The sequence below is a fragment of the Micropterus dolomieu genome, linkage group LG20 (genome assembly GCF_021292245.1).
Source record: "Micropterus dolomieu isolate WLL.071019.BEF.003 ecotype Adirondacks linkage group LG20, ASM2129224v1, whole genome shotgun sequence".
NCBI lineage: Eukaryota > Metazoa > Chordata > Actinopteri > Centrarchiformes > Centrarchidae > Micropterus > Micropterus dolomieu.
The window spans coordinates 29,727,648-29,752,795 of record NC_060169.1 but is presented as its reverse complement, the minus strand read 5'-3'; the positions used below and the strand labels follow the sequence as shown (position 1 = coordinate 29,752,795).

At 39.8% G+C, this 25,148-nt stretch overlaps 1 protein-coding gene across 3 annotated transcripts in view; it reads left to right on the top strand.

The window, feature by feature from the left end:
• The window catches only part of adcy7 (adenylate cyclase 7), a 74,392-nt gene that overhangs the window by 39,154 nt on the left and 10,090 nt on the right, over positions 1 to 25,148 (top strand). For 2 of the 3 annotated variants that reach the window (XM_046031904.1, XM_046031903.1), the window contains exons 2-13: positions 4,345 to 5,086; positions 9,806 to 10,003; positions 10,144 to 10,308; positions 10,717 to 10,866; positions 13,237 to 13,397; positions 16,680 to 16,791; positions 17,318 to 17,445; positions 20,235 to 20,393; positions 21,861 to 21,993; positions 22,468 to 22,656; positions 22,734 to 22,777; positions 24,469 to 24,528. In XM_046031904.1, the coding sequence (XP_045887860.1) occupies positions 4,922 to 5,086; positions 9,806 to 10,003; positions 10,144 to 10,308; positions 10,717 to 10,866; positions 13,237 to 13,397; positions 16,680 to 16,791; positions 17,318 to 17,445; positions 20,235 to 20,393; positions 21,861 to 21,993; positions 22,468 to 22,656; positions 22,734 to 22,777; positions 24,469 to 24,528 (1,664 nt within the window). In that variant the 5' untranslated portion in view covers positions 4,345 to 4,921. The remainder of the gene's footprint in view (positions 1 to 4,344; positions 5,087 to 9,805; positions 10,004 to 10,143; positions 10,309 to 10,716; positions 10,867 to 13,236; positions 13,398 to 16,679; positions 16,792 to 17,317; positions 17,446 to 20,234; positions 20,394 to 21,860; positions 21,994 to 22,467; positions 22,657 to 22,733; positions 22,778 to 24,468; positions 24,529 to 25,148) is intronic. The other variant, XM_046031905.1, reaches the window with a different exon arrangement.

Genomic DNA, 25,148 nt, shown 5'->3' with positions numbered 1-25,148 from the left:
GCCACTGTGCTCTTAGGAACCTTAAGTGCAGCAGAAATTGTTTTGTAACCTTGGCCAGATCTGTGCCTTGCCACAATTCTGTCTCTGAGCTCTTCAGGCAGTTCCTTTGACCTCATGATTCTCATTTGCTCTGACATGCACTGTGAGCTGTAAGGTCTTATATAGACAGGTGTGTGGCTTTCCTAATCAAGTCCAATCAGTATAATCAAACACAGCTGGACTCAAATGAAGGTGTAGAACCATCTCAAGGATGATCAGAAGAAATAGACAGCAACTGAGTTAAATATGAGTGTCACGGCAAAGGGTCTGAATACTTATGACCATGTGATATTTCAGTTTTTCTTTTTTAATAAATTTGCAAAAATTTCTACAGTTCTGTTTTTTTTCTGTCAAGATGGGGTGCTGAGTGTACATTACTGAGAAATAAAATTAACTTTTTTGATTTTTGGAAAATGGCTGCAATGAAACAAAGAGTGAAAAATTTAAAGGGGTCTGAATACTTTCCGTACCCACTGTATCTCTCTTTTTAGGTTTTAACTGAACAGTTTCATATACACTCGCCCATCTCTAGTTTTCTGAGCAGTAGAATTTACAATTTCAGATTTTCAGAACAATTGCAGTACAATGTGCAATGCCTCAGCCCCACTGCCCCTGCCTGTCCTGTCTGACTGTTGTGGCTACAGATTTTATGTTGTGATTATCAGGTCTTCTTGCGGCTCGGCCAAAGGGCTCAAATTGTTTGAAGAGAGATCTACAGTGTGTGTGTGTGTGTCTTTGACAGAGCCTTCTCTGCATCTTCTCTCATACTCTGTGTAAATACGACATGGTACCTCACTCTGCAGACACATTGAGACACAGAGAAGATAAATGGTTCATATTGCAGGTTTTTTCGTTTATGTTTGCAGTTGGTTTTTGATCATAAAGGTCAAAATGATAGGATGTCTCAAACTTCTCAAACAGAGTAGGTAAGTTTGAGAGACTAGCAAGAAACTGCTGAATTTTGAAAGTAACCTACAGAAAAGCCTCTGAAAACGCATGTTGCCGACTCGGCGGTCAGCTGGAGCATGAGCCGAGTGTGAATCACGGGTAAGAAAACACCTAACTTTATCATTATGACAATGAACAACTTAGCCGGCTGTTAGTGTTCACCATCAAGCTAGGTTTAAAATGACTGAGTCTGATTCAGCAACGAGATGGCTAGCTAACTATTAGGTAGCTGGTGCTAACAGCTTCAGTAACATTAGGCAAAGCTAAAAACAGGTTGATACACATTTACACGTTACAGTATAGTTATCAGTGACACTACACGAACGTGAATTTTGTGTTAGACTCATAACAGATAGGTCGTTTTACATGTTAGAGCTTCCACGATGACCGCTTTGTTTGTCTCTGATGAGGACTGCCCCCCAGAGCCGAGCACGGGTCCGAGGAAATAGAGGCAGGATGGGGAGGACGAGGTGCATGCAAAGAAGCAAATATTCTAGGACAAGAGGACCTGTAACAACTGCATATGAACAGGTATGTAAATATCTATATATTATATTATTAGTATATTATCTCCCAGTGTAATTGTCTCAAAGTTCCTCTGGTGGTTGAGTCAAGTTTCCCTCTGAGCCCTTTGGGTGTCGAAAATAAAGTGCTATATAAATTTAATCCATCACTTTTGTTATTACTTTTTTATCGTTTACTGACTACACCATCACTAACTACAGCGCTGCTTCAGCCATTGGCTCATCTGTGTTATGTACATTGACCTGGTGTGTAATGTGGACACAGAAGTCCTGTTAGAGAACAACATGGCCCTTTTCAATAAAAATATCTGATCTTGATGAATGTTCTGTCCAATTACACCAATCTTTCCAATTTGGGGTTCTAACATCTATATATTCCTTTATAGGCCAGAATTGAAGGACTGTGGACAACATCCAGACTACTGTGTTTCCATGCACCACACATAGCTGACCTTCCACATCCCAGGACAGAGTAACAGACAGTTCAGTCATGCAGCCTACAGACAATTTGTAGTGTGGCAGTGTGGAGCACTTGGTCACAGAGTCTGGATACTGGGTTGCTGTCTGGAAGAAATGTGACCGTTCTTCTGATCCACTAAGACAATACAGGGTGTAATATCTAATGTTACAAACAGATATACAAATAATTTCATCCACTATGTGGATAAATACCTGTACTTAGTTTTTATTTTATTCCCAGAAGGGTAGAGAAAATACAATATCTTTATATATTAATGTGTGTCTCATGGCATTCATATTTCCACTAATTAACATTTCTTGTTTCAGTGGTCAACTGACCTAATCTATTTCCGTTTATTTTGTAGTGTTACAATGACTGCAGACAAAACTATCAGTCCATGCTAAGCCAGTCCGGTTGTTTTCAAAAGTCATCATGCAATCAGGTTTAAAGTTATTCTTCATTAGAGCCTCTCTTGTATTAGCCTGTTTAATCAAACCAAATGAGACACTGCTGCAAATTGTGTGTGTATAAAAGTATATTTTTTCCTGTTCTGGATAATATTTTCATTCTTTTTTAAATAAAACATTGAAAATGATAGATGCCTTTTCTTTACACTTGCATCATAAACAATCAAGCAACTACATTAATGTCTTATGTCTCCAATAATGATAACCAAATGTGGTATGACACTTGTTTATTCTTTATTATTATACTACTAAAACTACAACCTATCTCACAAATAGATAACTTATAAACATCCATCATTATTAAAAATAAGTATATACAGAATGAAAGTTGTGTCCAGTGGTATCTTGACTGATTGTGAAGGCAGTTCAGACTTTACACGTAGCATCGTATCGTATCACTGCTGTGGAGATGATTTAGTATCACAATCACCTCTCTGACTGGATTACCACATTTCAAAACCAACTACATTAGTTTTTGTTATCACCTTGCTGCACCTAGCAGTACAGTTTGGGCAGGGACACCTGAACACCATGTTGACGGGGGGGGAGGAGAGCACTGGAGGTCTGCGATGTAACTGTAGTCCTTTTCCACCTTCAAAGAGCATATCTTACCATATCTGGTAATGCAAACAGGGATATCAGTTTAGTAAAAAGTTTCTAATACCGAACATTGTTCTCTTAAACAGTAGTTAGCATTACCACATAAAATGCAATCAAAACAATAAATCAGCACTATCAATCTATATTCCTCATTTTTGATCATGCAAGATACTGAATTGTGTCATCAGCTTTTCTCTTGGCTGGTCTATGGTGGTTGTAATACAGGCCAGTTGAAAACACTGAGCCATGTTATACTGCAATTCATTTTCAGTTGGATTGTATTTTTATAAAAAGCTCTTTCCACTTGTGTGCAATTGTTTATTTTGAGGTTTGTTTGAATGGGAGAAGGACCTTTAACCGGATGCAGTTTTGGAAAATGTAAAATAACAGTCAGTTTATGCTGGTGCTAACAGGGATCCTAACATAGAAAGTTACAAAAATGTTTGTGTAAGTGTAACGGAAGCCAGCAAAGCTGTGCAGTGAGTAAACCTCACTCCCCGACACCTTAAGAGACGCACTGGCGACCAACACTATTGCCCATTGGTTTTAGCCTCCTCGTCAGGATGTCCGCCTCCTGTACCCGAGGTCGCTGCTGGTTCGAGTCAGGACCATGCAGTACAACTCGGGGCCGGTTACATAAGCTATCACTTATATTTCTTTGGAATCGGCAGGTCAGACTTTTAAAAAATCAGATATCGGCCAAGGAAATTGCAATCTGTGCGTCTCTAGTTAATGGCCCAAAGCGGGGTGGTGACGGCGCAATGGACAAGACGCGTGCCTTTGGTGTGACCCATCTACCAATGTGTCCCTAAGCAAGACACTTAACCCCTAGTTGCTCCAGAGGCATGCGACCTCAGACATGTATAGCAATTGTAAGTCGCTTTGGATAAAAGCGTCAGCTAAATGTAATGTAAAAATGTAAAAAAAAAACAAAAAACAAAAACCAACTGCTCCCATTAGCAGTGCAGCTCATCAATATGGCTGCCTTCTATGAAAGTTCTGGCAAAACGGAGGCAGGACCCTGGGTTAAACAGGGACAGGGCTTTCCGTATTGTGCATGCAATTGAGAAGTTCAGGTATGAATAAGCATGTGCTCACTGTCAGATCTGGATATTTATGTCTCACTCTCGCAGTTTTCACAATAAGTCACATGAAGTGCCTGATTACATTCTGCCTTTTATACAAGTTGTAGCCAGTTTTCTTTTCCAATCAGGGAAGCCGTATTTTTTTTGTTGTATATGCTTATGAAAAATATGGTAATATGTTCTGTAAAGTCTTTGTCTTTTTTTCTCCATGTGCATCTTAGGAGTGGAACTGCTGACCTCACCACATCCCAAAACCTGGTGGAATCACTGATGACCTTTGTTGCTGCCCTCACCAGCTCCTATTTTCCTCCTTCTCTTCCTCCTTATCCCTCTCCTCCCCTTTCTTAATCTCCCCTCCCTTCCTCCACTGTGTCTCCCAGCCTTGGGCTTATTACTCAAACCCACTGAAGGGAGCAACACAGTAGCTGGCAACGGATGAAGCGGGTCTGCCTGCCAACACCAGACAGAGGATAGAAGACACAAAAGGGCTAGTGAAGGGGAGAGAATCCGAAAGAGAGAGAGAGAGAGAGAGAGAGAGAGAGAGAGGACGACTAGTGGAGAGAGCTACAACCAAGCTGACAGAGAAGCAACAGCAACATTCAAGATGCCACGGCGAAGGAAAAACACAAGTTTCACTTGAGCGTCATGAGCTAGCAAGGGGCCCCTAACAGATCTAGAACTGTGGACTTCTTAACAAACTTCTGCCTCCCCCCATCACACACCAAGTTGTGGAGACACAGTCCTGCTCCCTGGGGCTCCTTGTAAACACCTGATATGCCTCTGTAAGAAGTGTGAGCCATGCCAGCCAAGGGGAAGTACCTGTTGAACGACCAGGAGCTAAAAAATGAGGCACTATACCGCAAATTCTCCTGCATCAGCCAGTATGAGCCGCTGGTGCTCCTGCTGGGCCTCTCCATGCTTTCCTGTGGAATCATCCTCATCCTCTTCTTTGCCCTTGGACTGGTGAGTCTTCACATCCACATGCACATGTTGCAAACTTTTTCCACTGTTTGAGTGCATTCATTTTTACAGCAAGAGTCATTTACATATGAGCCAAGAATTTAGTTATCTTTTAATAATAGGAAAAAGGTATCTGTCTTTTCTTCACTGTGCAGAAAACACATCTATCTGTAACTCAAAACCCGTGCATCCGACTACAAAGTTCAAAATTACCCCACTCAGCAGCCTTTGAGACAGAAGAGTGATTGGTCATTGATTAGTAGTTCTTATGAACTTTCTGCAAAGAGACAATAATTAGTAATTGCACCTTCTAAAGTCAGCAAATTTGATCATTTGTCTGGAGAGGTCTGGGAATAGCAGGGTATTTCACACTTTAATATGAATAAATTTATTATACAATGTATTTTAACTGAGACTGTTAATCATGTAACTCAAGGTCTGTAAGTTCAGTTCAGCAGGGAGTAACACTTTTGTATGTAGATACTGGATACTATGAATATACACTTTTTCCAATCAGCCTGACTGGTTTGTAGGGCTGAGTGATTTGACGGTATCCGTAGTCCAATGGGAGAGATTTGGTAATACCATGTAGCGAATCATATTGATCTCGCGAATTCAGCTCTTGCAAGATAATGTGACGTATTCTAATTACATAGCAAGAGGAGTTGTTTTTTGTTTGTCTGGAAGTTCCAAATAAAAGAAGAAAATTATTGTGATGTAGTACGATACAGTATAGTACAGAACAAGGACTCATGAGATATATATCCTGTTAATGTGATATAAAATTACATATACGATGATAGAAGATTTTGGCCAGACTGCTAGTTACAAAATTCACAAAAAGGTGACTTCACTGGTGGCTTCACAATGGCAGGCAGCACAATGTTTCATATTGTGGAGGTGAATACAGGCTGACTCTACTGGACAGCGCAATGGCCAGTAAATTATGAAACTATTAACAAAATTGGCTTCAGGTAGTACTGTTGACCAAAACATCAGAGGCTGCATCCAAAGCAATAGTGAAATTGTGTAGTCTGTGTAAGGTGCTGTGCAGCAAATGTTTCTGTAACATTTATAACTTGAATTTAACCGCATGGCTACATTCATATTTCTCCTGAAATGTATAACAATGAGAGTCTGTATGTTATATTTACACACCAGCCCTGGTAATTATAACCCAGGCAGTAGTTACATTAAACAGTGAATCAGCAGTGTATTCCTCTCTCAGGGAAAGTTGTGTTTCTTTGACAGCTAATTGATGAAATCAGGTCAGATAATTAATTAAAGACACCATTATGGCCAGCTCACTTATATAATTATCAGCTAAGATGCTTGAGATCAGAAAACAACATTTTCAGAAGCCTGACTCAAGTATTCTTTTTAGTTATCGAAATTCAATATGACAAAAGTATGGAAACTGGAAGTTAAGGTGTACCAAGATTGAGAATAATTTTAGCGATTTACAGCCCTCGAGCATTTGTCTGTTGCTTTCATGGGGCAGTGAGGATTCATTGAGTTAGATGGTGTATCGGGACTAATGTGGCACATTAGGAGCAGCAGCAGTAGCTTAATGTTTAGAGAAGCAGGATGTGGCTGGATGGTCAGTTTGAATGATTACGTTGGCTGTGAAAATGTGTCAAATGAAAAACTCTCTCCCTCGTCAGCTACTTTAAATAAGCACTTTACTCCCCTTCACTACCAGTGCAGCTGCCCAGAAGTGTGAATGAGTGAGTGATTGTGTAACTGTTTGGATGTGAAGGAGCACATCGCTGAAATAGACATGAAAATAGAGAATACATATTTCACCTGCTTTCCCCAAGATTCAAAAATGGAACAGGTTAGAAATGCAACCATTAAACAACATCAGGCATACTTCGAGTAATGCTAATGATAATTCACTGACAGGACATTGTCTTGCCTTTCTCTGCAGAGAGGTCAGAGGTCAGAGTGAGCCACAGAACAGGAGCCCTAGAGCTGGTTGCGTTTCAGTTTTACTCAGAAAGACTTCAACAGAGGAGATGCCTGCTGACATGGAGACTTGAGCACAGGTGTATTCGCTAAGGCACAGACCCCCTGCTAAATACAGTACCCTGCTGCACTAATAACCAAAATCTCCTTTATAAGCTTTGTTTGAAATAGAATAATTAATTAAAATAATTGGAAACTAAATAGAAGAAATGAGACAAAAAAATGGAGCTGTCAAAGTGTGGAGAGTGTAATCATGGTTCTGACTGTGACAGGAGAAGACAAGTATTCATTGATTTTGGGCTTATCGGTGGCATGCTGTTGATTTTGGCATGGTGGCAGGAAGCAGAGCAGTTAGTTAGTCCAGGAGTTCATATAGTAAACTGACAGCTTCTGTCACCGGCAATTATATTACCTTCCCTCTGTTGGGGAAAAAACCCCATCTTAACCTTCCTTCTATTGTGTTGCTGCTGAGGAACACTCCCTTGTCAATCTTTTGTGTCTCACACAGTCCTTTAAAATTGCTCCGTCATCCATATGCACACGTGTATACTCCCAAACACACACACACGCAAAATTTTATGTCCTGCAGCTTTTTTGTTCATTTAGTTTATCCTAGATTGTTTATTGTGACTTTAAATATGCAAAATTCACTTTACCCGCTCACTCCCTCGTCCATCACTCAATCCTTCGATTCCGCTTTTCCTCTTTCTTCTTAGCTGTCTTCCCACACACACAGTTGCCAGGGGTACAGAGGAGTTAAGAGAAAATGCTGGGATGGAGCTTGTATAATGCTGTTGTTAAATGCAAAGGAGCAGCAGGGTGCCTGTTAGGGGGGTGGCTACCGGTGTCAGAAAGTCACTGTCAACTTATATAACTCCTCTCCAATCCGCATCAGATGGAGAGAAATACTGAGATGGAGACTGGCCGAGCCGATGTTCCAAGTGCCACTCGTGGCACCAGTCTCAGGCCCTGATTGGATGGAGAGATGGTATTAAGCAGTATGTTGTTTGGGTTCTTAAAATTATATTTAAATACAGTGGGTTTATACTATATGTTTCTAGGAGCTCTGAGAGGACGTTTGTGGAGTGTATTTTCCATACATGGCTCTTGTTTTGTCATTTCATACTTCATTTTTCAGCCACTGCGGCTTTGACCCCTGCCTTTGTTGTCTATAATTGCATATATTCGTGATGGGTAGTTGAGGTATTCTTCACTGTTAAACTTTGTGTAAGATAACATAGTATACACCTTATTTTTCACTTGTTTGTATAGAGAAAAGCGACATAATCAAATGTTAAAAGAACGATGGACATACTCAACATAGTGCAGTATAAATATTGCTGTTTATCTATATAGATAATGCTTTCTATCAATAAGAACATGCCATATAAATACTGAAAGATTGTACAGATTTTATTCATCTGGTTTCACGTGAGTTTTTCAGTCCTTGGTGTACCATGTGGTGAACATTACAGCTGTATCTGTTCACGTGGTTTTAGCTCCTGTTCATATAGAATAATTGTTATTTTTCCGCCTACAAAAAGGTTTTGTCAAGACTCACAGCCACATAGGGAATAGAAAGTGCTTTAGTTGAGATCTGGCCTTTTCTACTGCTGCCATGGTAACCAGAAAGCTCAACATACAATGCAGAGATGGCCTTCTCTGAGCGGAGATCTATTAACACTGACTTTGTGCATCTGTCTCACTCTTGAGCGCTCTTTTTAACCCCTTGTTTCCTCTTGTGCGCTCCCTCCGACACCCACTCACACACTCCCCCCCCCCACACGCACACACTTACACCAAGACAATCGCGCACGTGTGTACACTTGGACAAACATAGCTGTGCCTTTTATGCATGCAATTACATGCACAACACACACACAGACATTCACACATACATGCAAACATGCTTCGTCGCAAACACATGCCCACAAATGCATCTTTTTCCCTCGCTAACTCAGTCAGGAAGATGGGGGCCTGGAGCAAACAGGACATGACGCAGAGGCAGATATGAATCAAAATACTCCTACATACACCTCAATGCTCTGGCTGAATACCAATGTCTCTCAGGAGCATCTTATACCCAACTAAACCCTCAGGTTAACTTTCAGAGTACAGATTCATCAGTCAGAAACGCAAGCAATCAACTACCGATTAAAAAGTGTGCAAGAATTATATTAATGTGACTGTAGATGCGTGTATATATTCAGAGGGGTGGACAAAATAACAGACTAGCCATATTAAAAAATACAATAGGAGTTGATTGAAACCAATAGTCTTGTTTGAGGGTGTAGCTTGTGGTTTTGTAAGCAAATTTACCATAAACCTGTTCAGTCAGTAATGGCGAGAGTCTGCTTATGATGATTTTTGACTTTGACACAATTTTTCAGTGTTCTCAGCTGATGTACATACATGTCAGGCAGCAACTGCATGGCTCCTTTGTCCCTCTGTAGTGTTGCCGTGTTGCCTAAAAGACTAACTTCTGACTAACTTACTGTCTTCTCATAAAGCTTAAACATACTAGTTATTGTAATATGTCTTATAGTATTTTATGAAACACCATTTTTACTATGCACAGTTGGCATACACTACAACTGCATACAAACAATATGGTATCTGTCAAATACATGAAACCTGAATGAGGATGAACAAAAACAGATTGACCCTCATCCATATTGACTAAAAACAAATCTAGTCATTATTACTATACTAAAATGTACGTTTTATTTTTCTTCTCCCTTTCTGCTGGAGCAGGAAGCAAAGGAGCACTGTGCCTTTGTGAGCGTGGTGAGCGGCAGCATGTGTGTGTTTCTGGCCGTGTTTATTCTGGTGTGTACAGAGATGCTCTCACAGAGATGGAGGCGTCTGCTGGGCCTGATCGTATGGGCCACACACCTCACAATGGGCTACACCTTCATCTTCAGCGGCCCCATCATCCTGCCTTGGGACCAGGTAACCTCACCTCTCAGCAACATACATCTCTTTTTAAGTTTCTTTAATGTGTGACCACACTTTCAAGGCGCCGCATACTCTGATTTGGTCTTGGCACAACAGATTCTTCTTCTTGAAATAATGGACCTTTATGTTTCCAGGTGCCTTTCTTCCTCTTCATCATCTTCACCGTATACACCATGCTGCCATTCCAGTTGTGGTACGCTGTGGTGTTGAGTGTCATCTCCTCACTCTCCCACGTGATAGTCCTCACACTACGCCTCACCATTGGCAGCCAAGTGCCCACTACTTACCTTGCCAACCAGGTAAAACCAGTTGGATAAAAAAACAAACACTGTGCCATTATGTTGTAGAAATGCTTCTGTAATGCTCATGTATCAGTCTGCAGCGGTGTGTGAAAGACTTCAAGCCAATACGGGTTGTTATCTGAAGCTGCACTGCAGTTTTTTGTATAAATATTCTTTATCATTAAGTTCAAACCTCCAAAAAAAGACCAGAATTGGACAACATAGACAATAATTAAATACTAACTTTACAATGAACAAAAATATTAAGTATTGGAAGACAGATGAGACATGTGTACAACTAAATTTGTTGTTTTGATGGTGAAGATAAACATTAACAAACACAAACACAGACACACGGGTTTTTGTGTGTGCATATTGGTGTTTCCATTTGAGCTCTAACGTCTGCCACTGTGTCTGTTTCTTCAGCTGCTGTCCAATGCAGTGGTGTTTCTGTGTGGCAGTGTGGTGGGAGCCTTCCATAAGGTCCTGATGGAGAAAACCCTGAGGCAGACCTTTCAAGACACCTTGAGGTGCCTGAGCATGCGGATGAAGCTGGAGATAGAGAAGAGACAACAGGTTAGTGTCATTGCCATTAAATATGAAAGCCTAAAGTATTTTAGCAAAGCCTTTCAACGTTTGGATCACTACTGTGTGTATTATATTTATGTTGGATTATTTTAAAAAATATATAAAAAAATATATATATATACCTCCTACTGCGACAGTCCACATAGACCCTTAATAAGACATAGGTATAGCAACAATGATTTACAGGCATTAAGAAACAAATGGTACAATTTTCCGTCTACTTTAGATACAAATAATAAAAATCAAGCAAAATGTAAATAATGAAGTGCATTACAGCCTTTTAAGCTGTAGGATTATTAAGTCGGTGCCTCTCATCACACAAATTTGGTTGAAGTAGGCCCACACTACATCCATACCTACTCTCATGGAGTAATGATCCATTATAGAGTCTTGAAGAGAGAAAAAACAATGTATTATTTCTTTATTTTAAAAAGGCATACCATGATTTTATTAGAGTGAGAGGAAAGGTGTCGTGTATATACTAACTGAACTGTGATGAGCATTTTAATTCCTTTATTTTACTGCCTCATCTGTATTTTAGTACCCCTCACTGAATGGAAACAAGCATTACAGGCAAATGGTGAGGATAGCTCATCAGTAATGTTATTGCCATACTTTTATAATTTTATTTCATCTTTAGGCTTTGCCTTTGGCTGGCCTCATGTTGACTCTCCCATGGATGTTTTCATTGCGACTAACAAATCCTTCTCAAATTAGATTTTCCTGTGATGCCTTTTAAATTAGATGCATCTGCGCCGACTTTCTTTGACTTCAGAGGCATTTTTAAAATAAATTTTCCCCTTTTGTCATTTGTTATGCCTGTTGCTTGGTACGGGACATAAAGCATGCTCACGGGGAAGCTGTTGTGTTGCCTAGCAGGACAGACGGGGAATGATTTAATCGTTAACGTTTAAACCTCCTGTAGTATTTGAATTGGGGCTGAGAAAGGAAAGCCTGGTGCACAAAGTTAGCCGAAGAGAACAGGGACATAATTGCATGGTGGGGGAAGCTCCAAAACGATTCCAAATGGGGAACCAATGAGGAACTTTGTGTTTCCACATTAATTTCAGAAACCCGGTGTGTTGATGTTTTTTTGCAGAGTGCGAAAGAAAATGTCTTTTTAGACTGTGTGACATTAACACTTCCCTTTTGTTGTTACAAGATATGTAATATACGCAAGTAATTAAAGTAATTGTATTCGTTCAGAAATAAAAGACTAATGGATAACATTTACAGCAGCACTATATCATGTGACACATCCTGCAGCTACCCACCTTCATCTACACAAAGGCCACTTTATGAGAGGTGGCTTTTTTTGTTTTAGACTCTGGGGAAACTAAAAGGGTCATTTGAACCCTGTAAGAGGTCAGCCAGAGTGAATAGGGCCAGTTCAGGTTGCTGCAGAGGGGAACAAGTTCTCTCACAACACGATTCATTGCCATACTCGACTGTTTAACCCTCGAGACCTTTCCCACATTTTGTGTTGTCACAGTGTAATTTAAAAAAAATTTGGGGGGGATTATTCTGTTTTTGGTTCACATATGCTAACTCTAAATGTAAATTTGAACTTTTCTATTTATTTATTTTTCAAAAATTTAATCAAAAGTGAAAAGCTGGAATGTTTTCAGTCAAAACATATTCACCTCTTTCCAGTAACCCTCCAAATTAAAGTGCAATTTCATTATTTTGCGTCCTTGAGATGTCTGTACAACCTGGAGAGTGCCCAGAAACACTCCAGGGAAATAAAAGACTTGCCACATGGAAATTTCAGCAATCTAAGCTTTTGCTGTAATGCAACACACTGTGTCAGACCAAAACTAGGCATAAGTCAGTAGCTGATGAACACACCTTGCATACCATAAAATGTGGTAGCATCATGCCAAAGGGGTGGGGGTATTTTTATCTCTTTTGACTTGCAAAAGAAAATAGAAGAATTTACGAATAGAGCAAAATACAGGAGATTCTTCAGGAGTTATTTCTAGTTTATTAGATTGGGAAGACAGTCTGTGTTCCAAGTATACAGCCAGATGAGCACTGGAATGGCTTCAGATTGGACTTCTCACTTCTCAGGTCTTAATTAGAAAGAAATTAAACTCAAACTTGTCAGGTGCACAGTGATCTACAAAAAAGTATAGCCGAATATTTAAGCGTGAGATGTTGATGAGTTGGGTCTGGGAGTTTGAGTTTGCGTGCTTGTGATCATGCTTGTGTGTGTATATATATTGTGTGTGCGTGTGTGTGATTGTGTGTGTGTGTTTTGGCTGTTCCCAGACAAAGGACAGTAAAACAACCCTAATTTCCTGGCTCACCTAAATTACAGTTATGTAACTAGGGGTGTGTGTGTGTGTGTGTTTGCAGGAGAACCTGCTGCAGTCTGTGCTGCCAGTCTACATCTCCATGAAGATGAAGCTGGCAATCATGGAGCGCCTGCAAGACTGTAAAGACAAAGAGGAGCAACAGCTACTCGTCAAAGATAACAACTTCCACAGTCTTTATGTCAAGAGGCACGAGAATGTCAGGTACAACCACAAACTATCTACTATGGGAAGACAGTGATATTTCTTTAATTCGACCTTATTATAAAGCAGTGCTTCACAAACCTTTTCTGTCACGCCCCCGTTTAGAAGCCGCAATCCCCCCCCCCCGATTCTAGCAAAAGTGGATTTCATTTCCATCAATCATTAACAGCCCAGGATTTAAACAAAACAAAAGAATGAGGTTATCAAAATCAGAGCCCCTTTTTGTAAATTTTTTTAAGCTGCCCCCCCACCCCTGCAGTGCCTCTATGCCAGCCACTGTTATAAAGGATCACCTCATCATAAAAAGCCTGCCTGAGTATTTTGGGGTTAAGGTTAGGACATTCAGATATCCTTTTACATATATCAATAGAAGTATATTTCCTCTCCAGTGTGAGATTTAGATTTAGAAGTTTCTATGGGATGAACCTGCACTGCTTATAACTGGTAACAGGAGAAAGATTCCTAGAACACAATCAAAGAAAAAGATTTGTGACAGCATAAAATAAATCACTTAAGATGTGTTGTGACAGACAAAATCTTAAACTGCATCTAACAAAAATGTATTACATATTTTACCATTGTCTTCGTAATATCTCTAATCTGAAGAGACAAAAACAAATCTAGCCTTTTGAACAATATCATTTTTAAGCTTGCTTTGATATTTAAAAACTAAAAATTAGTTCTTGAGTCAGACTGACATCTTTTCCCTGTCTGTCTACTTTGTCTGTATTTTTAATCATATAAATTCTTGGTCATTCCCAGGGAAACACGCGTTTATGCTTTTACTTTCACTTAAAAACATAACAAAACATAGATGAGGCACAAAAACAAAAAAGTGCACACAAAAAGCAGATTTCTTTTATGCTTCCCGTAATGATAGAGATTAGTATGTCTGTTTTCAGAACAGTGACCCAGTTACAGGTCTTTGTTTTATGAGGGTTTCATTAATTTAGCAAGTGCTGACAGATATTGGGTCAGCTTAAAATGAACTTTGGCAGATGGCTCACCAGCTGATTTTTATGGAAGGCAAGATTCAGTCTGTGCCTTACCTCACTAAGGGAAATGCATTGTAGTGTTTCTTCAGAGGAAGAGGAATACACTGGCTAAGGAGCCCTATCTTGTGCCTGCCGCAAAGCGGTGTGCACAAGATGTTGGTCTTAAAATGAGATGTGGTCAGGCGCATTGTTGGCGCATTGCTATCTTGAGAAGCAGAAAGCCATTGCGCCATTGACCAACAAAAACCTGGTCTAAAGTAAATGGTGCAGTATTATCCTGCTATTTAAAGAGCATATTATTCAGACAGTAAGATGCGCCTGCATAGGTGTGTTCTAGTGATGGCAGATTGCAGTTATATCCGCAGATCGGGTAAGTCTGCTCATAAAAATCAACACAACGGATTAATTGCGGGTGGATTACAGGTGGGTGAAAAAGAATGAATTACCTACCCATTAAATACATTTTTTCAGCCGTTAAACTAGCAAACGTGGATTCGAACACGCTGTAAATGCACATGCGCCTTGCACTTCACGCCGTGCGCTTAGATCATTAAAATAGGGCCCTAGGTTTGGCTTCTTTAGGTTCATTAGTTTTATGAATTATTTTGGTCAAATGTTTGCAAATTCAGTTTTGATCAGTTTAATTGAAAGATGTAATACTGGCATAAAAGTAATTAAAGTAAGAACACAGATTGCAAAAACACAGAATGTGATTGGGCTGTTAATATCCGCTCCACACTTGTCTTTCAGAATGTTTAGACACAACTTTGCCAGTCAAGAGGTCCTTGTGAAGGCATCAGTCACATTCATTTAGGACCACAGTAAGAAGGTGCTGAATGATAGGCTGCACTCCTGACCTATCCCTATAATTACACCAGTCAGACCAGTCATTAGCTGTGTTGTCTCACGAAGCACCTGGCCGTTTTCAGTCTGGCAGTGGAATAGGGTCAAGTCAGGTACAGTATCGGTGTCCCTCTGCTGGTCAGCAGACGGGCAGTCTGCAACCAGTGATGGTAATCAGCCTCGTCTAGATGTGGTGCATTACAAGTTAAATTCATGCAACAGCCTACATGTAGTGCTCTGTGGATAATTCTATCACTCACAAATCAATGGCTATTTTTGGTGGGGTTTGTCTGTTTGTTTTGAATGTTTATGTACATCCTGTAGCTAGAATTATGTGAACCCTGGTTATACTGTACTTAGGTTAAGTTAATAGTAGGGATAGGCACGTTAATGCGTTATTATCACTTTAATGCATTAATTAATTAACACCGACAATTATTTTTTCACACATTAACGCAGTTTATTTTGTTATTATTTTGAAAGTCCGTTGCTCACTGGCTCTGAATACACATACAGTCACACCATGGGTCACAGGAGGGGTGGGATGTTGATCAGCCTGCAAATCACCCAACCAAACAAGCAGTGGAGGGAGGATTCAGCAGACTACGCTGGATGCAGCGTGTGGGAGAAGTAGATAAACAAAAGCAAGACAAGCGATCAAATGCCATAGTTAAGTGGCGAGCTACACACTGCATGCTGATTAGTATTGGGGAAGATGTCGGCCTTAGGAATGTTCTTAAAATCACAACGCAGTCGCTTGGCCCCTCGGGGTTGCTCTGCGCTTCGGTGATCAGACAAGTGACAGCACTCTGCGAATAAAAAAAATCTATGGATAGTAACCATGGCTTCTGTGCACTACACAGCTGTAGCCTATTTAAGTTAAGATTATGTAAATATTCCATACTTGTATAGCTCCTTTCTAGTCTTTTCGACCACTCAAAGCGCTTTTACACTACATCTGCATTCACCATTCATACACTGAGCCTAAGTGCTCAGAGTGCTACCCACTCTATCTCCTGAGCCACAGCCGCCCCAGATATATTATACATAGCTTTACCTGATAGGCCTTCATCTAGTTTTGCGGGGATGCTCTGCCATGCGAATTCCCTCCTTGATGTTCTGATAAACCGTAATAGATTCTGGAAACTCACAGACAGCGAGGATCAGTCTCTCTTCCAATGATTTGTGCTGCGCGTCATGCACGAAAAGTTCAAGGCAATTCAACTTCAGCGGCGGGCGGTGGGTGTGAGCGTGAAGCGACCACTGCCTCACACACATTGGGCTTTGGACTCTAACTTGTTTTACCAAACTAGATAAAAGGTAATGCCCTGGCAGTGGCAAATAGCTTTGGTTTTATATTTGATTTTATATTTATATTTTTAGCAGGCATTAAACTGTTCATATGAGCAAGTGTTAAACTCTCATTATTATTTCTTTCTTTCAGTATTCTATATGCCGACATTGTTGGCTTCACCCGATTGGCCAGTGACTGTTCTCCCAAAGAGCTTGTCGTTATGCTCAATGAATTGTTTGGCAAGTTTGACCAAATTGCCAAGGTGAGTCATCATTCATAATTCATTGATAAAACATAGAACAACTTCATAATAGCTAACGGACCTCACAGTAGCTGGGGATATCTGGGTTGGGTTGTGAAGAAGGAAACACTCTCTTCTTATCAAAGCCCTGACCAAGGCACTTAAAACTTGAAGACTGTGGTTGTGTGGTTGTCTCCCATGTGTTGGCATGTGTACACTCGTATCCTGTCTATATGCATTTTATGCAACTTTTTAAAAACAGGGTTTAAAGTTCTTCGGCACTGTGCTGGAATTCCGGCGCGAGGCTGTTTTAGGACTATGTTACCATTATTGCAAGAAGTAACTAAAAAGATAATAATTTGTGAAATTGTTGATTAATTCTCAATTAATTCATTTCTCCATTTCGTGAGCCTACCTTCCCTCCATTCTTTCTCCTAACCCACATTTATAACACATTTCAGGCACAGACATATTCCTTACTTTAAGCCCTGTCTATAAGTTGAATAAAACCACGCATTCTCCTCCTTTTGTTTCTCATTCCCAATAGGAAAACGAATGCATGAGAATCAAGATCCTTGGAGATTGCTACTACTGTGTATCAGGACTACCTGTCTCTCTGCCTAAACATGCCAAGAACTGCGTCAAAATGGGCCTGGACATGTGTGAAGCCATCAAGTGAGTTTGTGGCAACCATCACCCTTAACCATGATTGAAACACATAGTGCCTCTCGATTCAACTATTATAAGAGATATGATAAGCATATATACTTAGTTTTGAGATGAATTATGTAAATACAGCTCTTTGTGAAACCTCTCAGAGAATAGTGTGGTATATCTGTAATAGTGGACTGTAGGGTGAGTCATTCCTAGTCATGTCTCTTTAGAGTGAAATTAGACTCAAAATGGTCACAAATGTGTATTTCATGATCTACAAATGAAAAATCTGATTTACAAATATATAATGATTTGTGCGTAATTCTGGGTACTCCTCACACACAAATACAAAGCAATATGGACACATGTAAAACAGTTGTGCAAATGCACACACAACAACCTGAATAAATATTAATATTTTACTTATAAACTTTTAACCTTAATTTCACAGATATGATAACTGTGCCATTCTTTTGTATTTATTTACAGATTGTTAAATGTGTGTGCACACAGATTAGGTTACATTTGTGTGTGGAGTTTTGAGACTCTTTGAAGGAGCTGTGTGCGACATTCACTGCCACTAAATCACAGTAGAGCACCAACTCCTCAAACCAAAACCAATGGATGCTCTGGCCCACCAGACTCCATTGAGAAAACCGTAATTTTATCTCGCAGACCATCATAAAAGACAGTTCATTCAAACTGGACAGAAATAAAACTAAACCCACCAAAACGGTCTTTGTTAGTCTTCTCGCTGTTCTAACAATCACCAACTCTGGTTTAGTCAAAATAAACCCTTAATTCACCAAAATATTCTGGCTCTATACCTCAGCCAGCAGCCTCAAAACGGTCTGCAATGGTTCCAACATAATCTTTGAGGACAAATTTGCCAGTCTCTCCTCCAAGCCAACAGCTTCACAGTGAGGGACTCACGTGCACTAACCGTGCAGCCAGACCGTCTACCAAAATGAAGCACAGAGAACCTCAGATGACACTACACACAGAGGGGGTGTGATGTCATTCTCTGTTCTTGACGCCATTACTCCACTATATCTTTACATAGCAAATAGTTGTGCGCTGCCATAGAAATGTTCAGAATCTCATATACAGAGCCTTTAATGGTCTCCAGCTCCACACAGATCCACAAATGCATGCTGCTTTAGTGCTTGTGGGAAAGTGAGACATTTGGGATTTCAGTGAATTTGTGCGTAATTTCAAAGTGGGAAAGACTTTTTTTCTAAATAGACCCCCGCTCAGGCCTCTCGAGGTAGGCTCTGACTAATGCCCCACTCCTGCTTCATGCCTCTCCTGTCCCTGCCTGAACCCGCATCGCTGTGGCTTTGTCGTCCCCTCCAAAGCTCCCGTGCTAGAGTATAAACACTCCCCCTGGTGCTCCAACTCCCAGTCAACTAATATGAGCACTAGCTGCACAGCTAATTAGATAACAACCACTAGTTAGCAGCTGTTAGCGGTTGCTTTTGCAATAAGTAAATCTATCTGTCCACTAGGAACATAGACTTTGTATAAAGACACATGACACATCCCACTTTCTCCCACTGTACAAAAATCAAGGCAAAATATCTCTGATACGGGCACTGGCATCTTGCACTGGTTCCGTCATTTGGAGTGCAGTAGTGATCAGGATTGGAGCCGCAGTATCAAGGTCCCACCAATACATCTGGCTGACAAAACCACTGGGCTCAGCAGTATATTGTGATGTGAAATCTCCATTTTATTGCATCAACAAATTAAAACCAAACTTATCTGTCACGTTGTCCATCTATATATAGAGTTAATGATCATGAAATGCCGTAAATCACAGACAGTTGAGGCAGAGCAGTTGGAGGACATCAGAGGAAAAATTCTTCAAAATGATTAAAATCAGTGAATAAAGTTGTAAAAAAATATATATATAAAGTTTTGTTTTTGTACAGTAATCGGTAAGTCCCAGCTCCCACAAACTCTCTGTCTCAGTGACGTCAGTCATTTTTCCAACCTAATTCTTGTCTGATTTGTAGTCTGATTAACAGTAAATTCATCAAATTCTATAGACGTGTCCACCACCCAGCATTAGCGTATTTAATCCACATATTTACATTTCTATGCTACTGTATAAAGACTGTAGGTGGTAAATGTATGTGTCCTAATCGAGTAGTAACAAACTAGTCTGTCCCAAAATGTCTTTCCCACTTTGAAATTATACATGAAATCACCGAAAGCCCAGATGTCTCAGGTGGAAAATTATCACATTTGTGAGTTGACATTAAAAATGTGTATGAAAAACTCCTGTTTATTCAGGTTCATTTGTTAAAGTATTTTACATGTATTCAAATTGCTTGGTATTTGTTTGTGGATTGGAACTCCAAATTATATGCAAATCGTTCACATACACATTTGTAAATCTTACGTTTCTTTTGTAATGCACATTTATGACCACTTTCAATCTAATTTCACTCCAAATGTCTCTTGTTTAGGGAAACAATAGTAATAGGAAACCAGGTGTTGAAAATAGGACATGGTTGGGCTTCTAAGGACAAAAGCCACTTTCCTTTACTAAACTATTTAAATAGAAAGAACAAACCCTTAATTCAGCAAAATCAATGATGTATTTATTCATCAATTGAGATTTTACATACTGTACATATTGATGCACAGAGACACTAACACCAGGGCTTCAGATAGACACCCATGGGTAGACTATATTGTAATGTTGTCCTCAAACTGTTAATGTGCCTTGAAGGACTGTGTTCTGCATACAGACACAACCTTCAACACTAATGAGCTTCAGTAATGCTGTGAAACTCCTCCAGGCAGGTACGAGAGGCCACAGGAGTGGACATCAACATGAGAGTTGGCGTGCACTCGGGCAATGTGCTCTGTGGTGTTATTGGCCTTCGCAAGTGGCAGTTTGATGTGTGGTCACATGATGTCACCCTGGCCAATCACATGGAGTCAGGAGGCCTACCAGGGTAAGGGATCATACTTTGGTGTCTTTTGGATCTACTTTTGTTTCATAGCCCTTTATACACGTTTATCTAACATATTCCAAGATGGTCTGCCTCCAAGTCTCCTCTGTGGACTCCTGGTGCAGGCTCCGCTCTCAGAGCAGTTCCACACAAAAAATACAACAAAATTGTCTAGGCATTTTACTACAATCAGCTGAATTTAATATGACAACCTGAAGATATCTGGAAGAGATATAAGCCAATAAATGTGTTAACTATGCAAGCATATAGAGGGCAGGAATAGTTAGGTTAAACTATATTTATTTTCTTAAAATAAATAGCCTCTAATTTATATCATAAGCCTCAACATCCTATAATATATAATAATTTATCATGTTATATACACTGTTCTCTTGTGTGCTACTGTATTAGATGGTTCCACCTAACTCCTACATATACTATATATTTAACAAGTCAATAAAAGGCCTATCTTAGCTCTGTGTTCTTCATGGTGTAATCAAAGTGAATTATTAAGTGCTTCATTAAAAACAAAACAAAGCAACAAAAACGCAGAAACTTACAAAATTATCAAACATTCAGCAAACGCAGTATACCACAACAATACTAGTGCGCTACTACTTCTATTCAAAGTCATTAGTCATTGTCCGTTTGGCATTCACAGTATGCCTAATACAGTTGGCTCGCTGTAATTTCTTCACAAAACTTCCACATGTCTTGTAATGTACACCTAATATTGTAAACTACAAATGTGAATGGCTCCAATTGATTCCCTCCCAGTGTGTGTGTGTGTGTGTGTGTGTGTGTGTGTGTGTGTGTGTATAAATTACATTTCAAATAATATTAATTCATACAGCCAAGTCTTTGCACGATGTTTAAGTGTGAAAACAACTTATATAAGTAATATTTTTCGTGTGTATCTCATTGGATCTTGGAAATAATTATCATACTCATGCCTTTCTTGTGTCCATGTTACAAGCCGTTTGGGTTCCATTGTTTTTGTTAATTTAGCAGTCACTGTTGCATAATCAAAGCTGCAATCAAACTTAACTTCAGTTAATATTTATTTTGAGTTTCAATTACAGGGGGTGATACACAGTGCAACTCTGATTAAATGTGGTTGCATAAAACCAATTCCATGATGACATTTTACATAACACTTGAGTCAGATATCCTAGATACTCAAAATTATGAATTATGAGACAACTACAGAATATTATTGCCGTTGCAAGATATATGTCATGGCATATAACCTCCATGACAAAGGCTTTTAATCACATTGGTGAAAGTAAAATTGTCGCATAAATGATTTATATTTGCAAGCATTAAATTATGATCTTTGTCCAGATATGCCACTTTGTTCTTCTTGTCAAAGAACAAATTGAGTAATTCCATCAAGTAAGACAAATGCATACCTTACATATGCCATGCCAAATATTTCATTGTTTCTCCTGCTCTTTCTCTTAATGTTAGGCGTGTCCACATCACAGAGGCGACTCTGAAGCACCTGAACAAGGCTTATGAAGTGGAGGAAGGAAACGGCTACCTCAGGGACCCCTACCTTAAAGAGCTCAATGTCCAAACCTACCTAGTCATTGATCCACGGGTAAGTTCTCTGTCACTACTATACTATACTACAAAAAGCACATTGTTAGGGAGAGAGTAAGAAAAACGATTATTTCAAAATACCCGCTCTTATAATAAATTAAATATATTTTTTGAGTTTAGACAATATAGGGTATTTTTGTTGTGTAGTCCAAATATTTTAAATCATGTTTGTTATGATATGACCTCCAAAAAATACCATAGTTTTATCATTTTTGAATATGTTTTTCCCACTATACTGGCTGCTATGGGTTACTCCCAGTCACATTTTGGGGTTCATGGCAGATCTGTCAGTAAAAGTCATACCCATTACTTCATTAATATAATTTCTGCCTTTTTGATTTTTTGGCAAAATAATATCTTCATTACTCTATTCATAACACTCCATGCATTTTGCAATTTTAACCAATTTACACACATCCTGCACATATGTGTGTGTGTGTGTGTGTGTGTGTGTGTGTGTGTGTGTCTTAAGTCTAAGGACCCATCATTGAACAGTCGTAGCGCACCTAAACCTCGGGTGAATGATGGTCTGAAGATGCGGGCATCCGTGCGTATGACCCGTTACCTGGAATCTTGGGGGGCAGTCAAACCTTTTGCCCACCTTCAAAGCCGAGAGGGCTTCACCCCAGACGCAATGGTTAATGGGAAGTCACGGTGCAAGGTAAGCAGATTATTGTTGTTGTTAGTTGTTATTAAGGGAACATTTCATGCATTATGTGTTTTACCTGTGTTTTCCAGGACATCCCTTTGCGATCAGCCCCCGGCTTCAACATCACTGATAGGTAAGAACAACTCTGAGCTGCTACAGTAGCTACAAAATGAATTAAATTCTTTGGTCCCCATTTACTGACTGTTATTATTATTATTATTATTATTGTTGTTGTTGTTGTTATTAATAATAATGTGCAGAAGGGTGACAAGTATGGAATCAGGCAATGTTCAGTGCTCCTTGCCATGTCTGCAGAACTCTGTTGGAGGGAGGAAACCAATTCATCCACAAGACATTTATATGTAGCACCTTTATTTAATCATGTCATCTCATTGACATCAAGAGAGACCTGGGTGCAGCAGACAGAAAAAAATACAAACATAGCCAAATTTAAGGACGTATAGCATCGGAGACAGTCATTAAAAAGATATTTATTCAGGTTGGTTCTTTCATTTGTCCCCCGTCTGTATATTAAACTGTGCGCATACACATTCACCCTGGAATTTGCATTCACATTGCGATTATTTTGACAGATATTACAACTTGCACTATGATTTACGATAAGTGGGAATGATCAGTTTTTACACCACAAATTTCTTTTTTTTGCTAATGATGTGACATTTGTTGGGGGTCTGTACCAAACAAACATGTTTTCTTCTGCAATTTGGATATTGCACTTGGCCATATTGTGACTTTGATACTATTTCTAGTGGTGTATGTAATAAACCATCTCTGAGCTGCTATATGTAAATGCAAGGTAGCAGAGAAAGAGAAAATTACAGTTTGACCCTAAAATGTTTGTTGGTGTTAGTTGGCAGATATCCATATTTATGAGTTTTAAGGTGAGCTGCCTCCCCCCCTCACACGGAATTCACATGGGTAAAACTTTGCTCTGACAAACTATGAATTATCATTGATCAGTGCATGATTTAATGTATAAATCAGCATTATATATTAACAAGTGACTTACTGTATGATGATACTGGTATGTGTCATCGAGTCATTATTAAGCCGTGAGCATCCTAGAGGAAGGGATGATAGTACTGAGATTGTCACTCAGTCAGTATATATTCTCAAAGCAAAAGCAATGTTATTGGTCAACAACATGTCATCACCAACGGGTCTGTTTGGTACAGCTGTGCTGCGCTGGCAGTAATTCCTGCAGAGTGGTGGGAGTGCTGAGCTCAAAGACGACCATTAGCTTCAAATAATGCAGAGAGAAAGTGATTATGATTGTAGTCGCTTGTAATTGTCTATTCCCGTCTGGCACAGGCAGTAAGCGCACAGACAAATATTTAAAGTGTAGCTACTGATTAGTGGGCAGGACTCACCTACACAAACAGTGTGGGCTGGAGTAATGTGATAAGTGTGTGCCTAAAAGCACAAGCATTCCACCCCGTGAGAATGGAGGATTGTGTTATCTCGGAAGTTGTTCATTTAATTCATGTATGCACAGTCCACTGTAGCAGAGGCAGCAGCTGGTGAAGAAGTGACAGGTAAATTGTGAAAAGTGCACCTACCTCACGCAAGATCACGCAGCAGGATATATTTTTTCTGTGGTTAAAAGTAACAGTTGTGAGTGCACTACTCCGGTTCACAAGCATATACCTAGCTGTTATGAACTATTTTACATGGATTTTCACATTTATTTGATCAGTGGCCCTGTGTGTGTTTTATTTATTTATTTATTTTTTTTACCCCCATCTGTTCTGTTCTGTTGTGATGATGATTTTGTGTTTGTGTCTTACTGTTGGGACCTGACAGCTTTGATGAGTCTCTAGAAGAACCGTTCTCCTTGCCAACCTCTCCATTCAGCAGTTATAAGTGAGTGGGGCCTTCATGGCCCGCAAGGTCCCTCATTCTCTCAGTGCCGTAGTTCTCAACCTTTTGGCTTATGACCCCTGAAAACGAGAACAAATGGATGCTTGCTCTTGGCCACTTGTTGTGGACACAAACACAATAAAATCTAATCTAATTTGCACCAACATTTTTAATTATTATTAAAATGGCTATTTGATGCCCTATCCCAAAGGGTGAGAACTACTGCCTTAGTGGAGAGCCTTGCTACCCCAACACTAACCTGAGCGGTGGTGTAATACTGTCCTTTTCTCACCGTTTCTCAATGCTACCTCTTTGTAAAAGGGCAACAAATGATCTGAAAAGTCACCAGAAATCCTGTAACCTCTGTTAGTGGACTGACATGCTCCTATTAACGCTGATCACTGACTGGGGCTTGTGTGTATCTGGGTCTGTGCATCTGTGTGAGTGTTTCCTTCCTGAGAGAATAGGGGGTTTCCAAGCAGAAGCACAGCAGAAACACTCCCGCTGAATCCTACAGCGATCATCTAACACACTGCATTCTGCGTCCGGCACACTCCCCCTACGCAGCTGTCTCTCTCAGGCACAAACCATATTTCTCTTTTCTCACTAATGCTCAGAATGGC